Here is a 7,254-nt window from a genome sequence, read left to right as displayed (position 1 = left end):
GTTCTTAGCTGACAAGAGTGACGCCTGGTGTGGTCTTCTTCTGTGGCTGTAGCCCATCTGCTTCAAGATTCAACGTGTTGTTCGTTATACCTTGGCTGTAATGCGTAATTATTTGAATTACTGTTGCCTTTCTATCATCTTAAACCAGTTTGGCCATTCTCCTCTGACCTCTGGCATCAACAAAGCATTTTCACCCAGAGAACTGCTCGCTGGATATTTTCTCTTTTTCCAACAATCCTCTGTAAACCCTAAAGATGGTTGTGTGTGAAAATCCCAGTAGATCAGCAGTTCCTGAAATACCCAGATCAGCCCGTCTGGCACCAACAACCATGCCACGTTCAAAGTCACTTAAATCACCTCTCTTCCCCATTCTGATGCTCAGTATGAACTTCAGCAGGTCGTCTTGACCATGTCAACATGCCTAAATGCATTGAGTTGCTGCCACGTGATTGGCTTATCAGCTATTTGCATTACGGAGGAGTTGAACAGGTGTACCTAATAAAGTGGCCGGTGGGTGTATATTTGAGATGATTACTGTTGTGACGGTTTCTCCTTAAACATTACTGGACACGAGTTTTTTAACTATCTTCATTATTCTGGCCTTTAGTTTTTCCATTTTGTCATGTTGTTTAGCAAATGAACATTAGAGGGCACTAGCCAAGATGCAGCATGTTGTCGGCCAGAAATAAAGACAGCGAAGAAGAAGACAGTGACGTACTTCCGTAGCCCAGACGCTGTTCTCGTTCTTGAAGAAAAGACTCCAACTTTAATTGACAGTCTCGGAGACAGGCTACATCAAACCCTGTGAGCCAGCCCGGGAACACAGCGACAGCGAAGTGGCGACTTACTCTTTAAACTTTGTTCACGTATTAAAAAAAGCTGGTTAGTTTCCAGGTCGAGGTACTACAGACGACGTCGCTATGGCCAAGGTACAAGTGTTAAACGTCGCTGTGCTGGACAACCCGAGCCCATTTGGAAATCCTTTTCAGTTTGAAATCACGTTTGAATGCATGGAAGATTTACCAGAAGGTAGGTATTGTTTTCTGGTACTGTGTTTCTTGTCCTTTGTGATATGTTAGCTGTGGAGTACTAGCTGCCCTTCTGGGCGCATTCCGTATCAGTGCTAACATTAACTCACTCGTTACAGGTAGATGGGGCGCGTCCTAAGTAACTGATAAACCCGCCATATTGTTCGACCATATATAAATATTAGCTATCGTTGAGGCTGCTCAGTGATAGTTGTTGGAAATTGGCGCTGGCGCGTTTGTGCTCTGCGCCCCGCCTCCTGCCTGCAGTGATTGGTTCATGGACGTTCGTCGGAGGTTTTTCTAAGAAGCTGATTGGTTGATCACATTGTGTTTCTGTAGCAACAGACAAGCTGAACGATTTGCCGCGAACCGCGGGCAGTTAGAAACAACAGGAAAGGGGTAGTAAATGTTCTGGGGATGCATACAGTCAGTTAATCCATGGTGACACTAACTGTTTAGTTACCATGGAAATATAAAGTGCCATCACAAAGTGTTACAAGATGGAGGGATTGATTGGAGGGCAGTTATGTGAAGCAGTATCAGTCTGTTATTATGTTTGACTGTTGATATGTGGACATTGTGGAACTGTTTTTTCTATGCTTATCTACATTTTGAGGTTATGTCACTTGACATCACAGACTCTGAACATGTCAGTTTGCTTTGCACCCAGCCAGTATAGGTTGGAAAATGTAGGATATTAATATCAGCTTTAAAAATACTGGAGTTAATCTGTACAAGTACTGCAAACAAAGGGCACTGAACTTTTCAAATATGTTAGCACCCCAAATGAAATTCTGTTCATCTCATTTCTGTTGTGGTCGGTGTAAAAGCTTAAAAAAAGTCAGACATAAATATACAGAATGTATTGGGGTGACTGTGTTTAACAAATTTAACTTATTATTTTAGCCATAATCTGTACCATAGCCTCATATGAACTGTACTGTAGTCCCAATGACCTTTTAAACACATTTAACTTGTGTTAAACTTATGTCATATGAGGCTATGGCACAGTTCATGGCTAAAATAATAGGTGAAATGATATGTCAAAATCTGTGCTAAGAAAATGAACCCATTTGGCCTGGCTTGGTGCCATTTAGGAATTCACCAGTCCAACTTTTTTTTCTCCTGATGTCGCCTCTGAAACCTGAGGATAAGTGCACTGTGTGGAGCTCAACAGCACTGATTTTGCTTTTGAATTACGCACAGGTCTGAGACCAAAGTCGAGCATTGGTTAAACACTGAGGATATTCTGTTGTACACAGTTTAAAAACAAATCTGAGTGGTTCAAAATGTCCCTGTCACTTTTTAAGCCCTCTTATTGTGTGTCATGTCAGATCTGGAGTGGAAGATCATCTACGTGGGTTCAGCTGAGAGCGAGGAATACGACCAGGTCCTGGACTCTGTGTTAGTTGGCCCGGTACCGGCTGGCAGACACATGTTTGTGTTTCAGGTGAGTGAGCTGTAGTCACATGTTACTTTTGCTGTCATACAGCTAGACCACAGGACCCACTGAATATTAGGACTAAAAATCAAAGACATGTAGGTAGGTGGTTCTACTTCTGCTCTGTGCTGCTTTTATAGCGTGATTACTGTGGTATACTTTGATCTGATTTCTCCCTCTTTGTGTTCCTCTCTGCCCCGTCAGGCTGATGCTCCCAACACAGGGCTGATTCCAGAGAGTGATGCTGTAGGAGTGACTGTTGTCCTTATAACCTGCACCTACCGAGGACAGGAGTTCATTCGTATCGGTTACTACGTCAACAATGAATACACAGACCCTGACCTACGGGAAAACCCACCTCTCAAACCAGACTACACTCAGGTAACACACGTACACTCAGGGATGACAGTCATAGTGTGGGACCTGCTCACAACAATATGTACTTACATGTATGCGGCCTGAATTGCTAAACAGATTTTGGTGTTTTATATTAATGGCATTTTTTAAAAAATTACTGCAATTCCTGAGCTGCAGAGAGCTTCAACATACAGTACACTACATGGGCAATGCTTATGAAAGAGATCAATTGAAATATACACTGTTTTTACCGCCCTCTGGTTCTCTGAAAGTGACATTACAGGTAACAGCAGCATCAAGAAATGAGTACAACGTGAACTTTTAAAAATAAATATGTATATTCTTATTTTTTTCTTTCCTTTTTGTAGTTGTCTTTTATTCTTAAGGAGAAAATTGAATATCTTTTGGTTGTGTACTGCCGGTCAGTCGAAACAATTAATTAAAAGACAACAACTTATTCTCTATAAAACTGCAAAGGGCATTCTGCACTGTTTTCTGACATTTTAAAAATTTGACAGATGATTGATTAATACTAAAAAACAACAGCTTAATCAATAATAAAGATAGTCCCCAGTTGCAGCTATGTATCGCTCAATGAAGGACAAGTGCCAGTGTTTCCCAAAGGAGGTTTTTCCAGTAGCGGTGCTGAAGTGTGTGTGTGTGTGTGTGTGTGTGTGTGTGTTTTACTTTACCCCACCAGAAGATATTCAGCACATCTGCTGACATGTGAAGGGTTTTAGACCTGTTTTTGTAAAACGGATGGGCAATATGGCCCTAAAATAATATCACAGTATTTCAGGGTATTTTTGCAATGATGTTTTTGACAATATGATAAATTATAAAAAAAAAAATACATCTGTCTGGGGCAGCTGTGGCTCAGAGGTAGAGCGGGTTGTCCACCAATCAGAAGATCAGCCGTTTGATCCCCAGCTTCTCCAGTCTGCATGTCGAACCATCCTTGAGCTAGATACTGAACCCCAAATTGGTGTTGGTATGTGAGTGTGTCAAAAACTGAGTAGCAGGAGGCACCCTGTATGGTAGGGTAGAGCACGCACATCCAAGATATTGTAGGTGCAGGACTATCAAGCAAACAGACACAAAACAGAAAACAAAGACAAACAGCACAATGTATCGCAGCCTCTACAGAAGCGTTCAGTGTGATGTATATGTGCCACGCACATATAGAGCCTGATAAAAGTAGCTGAACACTGCATCCTCTGCAGTCTGTTGATTGGTCAGTAGAGGACGGTCACCCTGCTCAGGGCTGAGCTGTGGCTGGTTTTGAGGCTCATGTAACCACTGTTCATACTGTGGAGAGTTTTATTAGTTAACTGTAACTATAAAATGAAAGGATGTATTGCTGCCTCTCACAGCAGCTGTAGACTGAGAAAAAACAACTTGATTCACTGGGCCGTCTGCCTGCAACTTTTAAGGTGGAACGTTAACTTGTAATGTAGCATGAGTTGTCGGCGTGTCCATCAGCACACCTTAAGTTTCAGTGCGACAACTTTGACCATTACTTTAGTTTTAATTGTTTCTCTGGGATGATATACGTTTTTAGTAATGAGTGGATCTTCAGCGTTTGGAGAGAGACTCTCACTGCAGCCTGTTTTATTTTGTTCTAAAAATGTCGATGTGCAGCCTCATTCTGTAGACGATAAACTAGGTGTAGACTAATAAAAGAGGACGTATAGTGAGTGAGCAGTGAGCGACAACAACCCCCACACAGGGTACTGTTCGCCGTGGAAACACTAGGGTCTAGGTACCATGTCTGAGGGGTTACTTTTGGTGCCAAAGGTATCATACCAAAAGTGTTTGGTGGAAACGGGGCTTAAAGTAGGCTCTCTGTGTGGAAGAGGTACCGTTATGTATTCACCTGACAGGGATCCACTCGTTTGGAAACAGTTGTATAATATCCTCTGCAGCTGAGGAGAAGCTTTCTATAATCTGAGAAAATAATCTCTGGGATGCCATCAAGGTTATCTCAGTTTTGGCTCGGAAAGCCTGCATCGCAAGCTGGAGGTGTGGACTTTAATAGACGAGGGTGTTTACCAGGCAAGTAGGGTCAAATGAAAAGATGCAGTTTAGTTTAATAAAGAAAGTGTTTGTGAAACCTGACCCATATTTGGGACTAAAAGTCAGGATGTGTTTATTATAAACACTAATTCATTCCACTGATGTTGTTTCATTCCCTCAGCTCCTGAGGAATATTCTGGCCTCTAACCCCCGTGTCACCCGCTTCCATATCAACTGGGAAGGCTCAGCAGACAAGATGGAGGACAGCGAGAACGTCGACCCGTCCCCCAACATCAGCAGCATGCTCCCTCCGTCCTGTATACCAGGAAAGATGCCGCCTCTCGGGCTGATGCCGGACAACTCCATGGACTGCATGTAAGAATCATCAGATTGAGATAATGGACAAGAAATTCCTCTTATTTGTACACTTACTCACACCGCAAACACACATTTGGACAAGGAGGCCACGGACGTATCTACGTAAGATGGACATTAACAGGAAGCAGGCGTATTACAACGTTATTTTTATACAGCATACACAAATGGGATGGATCTGGAATTGTTAGCAACTGTTTTTGTCTCCTGTGCACTCTCTTCCAACACACAGAGGCCTGCACAACTGACACTGCCTTATTTAACTGTACCTCTGTCTCAGTTTGAGTCATCAGGGTGGGGCAGTCTTAAGACCACCGTATCTTCACAGCCCTGAGGCTCACAAGTCATACTCACACACCCATGGTGACCTGTTTGGTGCCCATACTGTTCATTATGTTCTCTGAGCACAGATCAAAGCTATGGGCAGTGCTCTTGGTGTCAAAGTATTTCATTGTTCTGAAGGTTTGTCTCATCTGATGTAAATTTGTAGCATCCTGATACCTATGGGGAAAAAATTTGGGTTTGAAATATGGGCCATGTTAGGGGCCTGTTGCAAGAAGCAGCTTTGTTTACTGTTAGTGGGTAACTCATGCAGAGTACAGTCTTGTGTTTGCAAGTTGTGATAACTCGGTAAACCTGCTTCTTCAAACAGGCCCCAGCTCAGATGACGTTCTTTAAAATGTTGCATAAAACGTCTTATTATGCACAACCTGTAGGTGAAGGAGTCACAAGAGAGATGGATGCGGTATTGCAGTCAAGTTCGGATGGTTTAGGCTTACTGTAAATAATGTTTTCTAAGCGCTTATTTTGTCTTCATGATGTGATCTCTTTCTTTTTGTACTTACTATATATTCTCTGCCTCTCTATTTGTAACAACCATGATGGGGTTAATAAAGTTTGTTTTGTGGACCTTGTGCCGCTTTCTGGTGATCACCTTGTCTTACTTACACAGCTGCTTTCCACCTTGGCTAGCGGGGAAGGGAGCACAGCAACAGCAGCAAGACTCAGCACGTGCGTGTGTGTGCGTGCACGTGCGTCGGCCCACTCTTTCCCCTCCCCTCTCCCTCACTCTGTTCTTTTTTTTTTTTTTTTTTCCTGATTTCATTCATAAAATGCAGCAGCCTCATTCCACCATTTTCACTCTAGCCTCATGTTGCTAGGCAACTGCAGCACAAAAGGGAGGGGAGGACTGTCTGCTCTCACCCATTTTATCTCATCTTAGTTGAAGGGACTAACTCCTCCGTCCGTCCATCTGTTACCTCTGTCTGCTTCTCTCATGTCTACACTGTTGAGCGAGATGCTGTGAACGCTTATAATCGCTACAGGCGAGATTTAAAAAAGCAGCATGTTAAACCATGTTTACCAGCATTCATATTTGGCATCAAAATCCATATGCGGCATGCCCCGGTGGTGGAAAGTAACTAAGTACATTTACTCAAGTATTGGATTTAAGGACAATTTTAGGGACTTGTACTTTATACCTCTACTCCACCACATTTCAGAGGCAGATATACCTTTTACTCCACTGCATTTATTTTATATTTTTTTCTGTAAAGATTGAGATTAATAATACAAAATATAATAACAAGTAAATTATTATAGTTTAGGATATAATCCCTATATTTATGACAGGTAATGGGGGAAAATCGATACGGCATTCATATCATATCTTACATGGCAATACTGCCAAATAACGAATTTTAATAATGCAAATACAACCTGAACATTTGATAGCCTACTAGAACAATAAATTCAATTGCTTTTTTAGACCACTATGTACATTTTGCTGCATTAAAAATGAGTGAAGTGAGATGAACAGGCTGAGAACTTTATTTTTTTATGATAAAACAGATGGTGACAGTTTGGGGATGTGATTTGCAGTTGAAAAAAGGTAATTAAATGCCATATACTGCAGTCTATATACCACAGTAGGCACAACATGTTTAAAATAATATCGATCATTGTATCGTGGGCCTGGTGTACCCACCCTTTATTCATATATATATATATATGTACAGACTATATGAGACTATACAA

The 7,254-nt window shown here is 41.9% G+C and overlaps 1 protein-coding gene across 1 annotated transcript; it reads left to right on the top strand.

Moving 5' to 3' along the window:
- Positions 1–701: 701 nt before the first annotated feature.
- On the top strand, positions 702–6,131 carry LOC117254804 (histone chaperone asf1b-B). Its single transcript, XM_033623216.2, has 4 exons — positions 702–1,029; positions 2,363–2,478; positions 2,674–2,850; positions 5,024–6,131. Exons 1-4 carry the CDS (start codon positions 921–923, stop codon positions 5,219–5,221), a joined length of 600 nt encoding a protein of 199 aa, XP_033479107.1. The 5' UTR covers positions 702–920; the 3' UTR covers positions 5,222–6,131.
- The last annotated feature ends 1,123 nt before the right edge of the window (positions 6,132–7,254 follow it).

The sequence above is a fragment of the Epinephelus lanceolatus genome, chromosome 3 (assembly GCF_041903045.1).
Source record: "Epinephelus lanceolatus isolate andai-2023 chromosome 3, ASM4190304v1, whole genome shotgun sequence".
In the NCBI taxonomy this organism is placed as follows: Eukaryota; Metazoa; Chordata; class Actinopteri; order Perciformes; family Serranidae; genus Epinephelus; species Epinephelus lanceolatus.
This window is presented reverse-complemented; position numbering and strand designations above follow the sequence as displayed.

Bases quoted from the DNA above. Each gene is read 5' to 3' on its own strand.
- LOC117254804 (XM_033623216.2), top strand. From the start codon at position 921: ATGGCCAAGGTACAAGTGTTAAACGTCGCTGTGCTGGACAACCCGAGC. The intron at 1,030-2,362 runs GTAGGTATTGTT...GTGTCATGTCAG, and splicing joins CATGGAAGATTTACCAGAAG to ATCTGGAGTGGAAGATCATC. The intron at 2,851-5,023 runs GTAACACACGTA...TCATTCCCTCAG, and splicing joins TCAAACCAGACTACACTCAG to CTCCTGAGGAATATTCTGGC.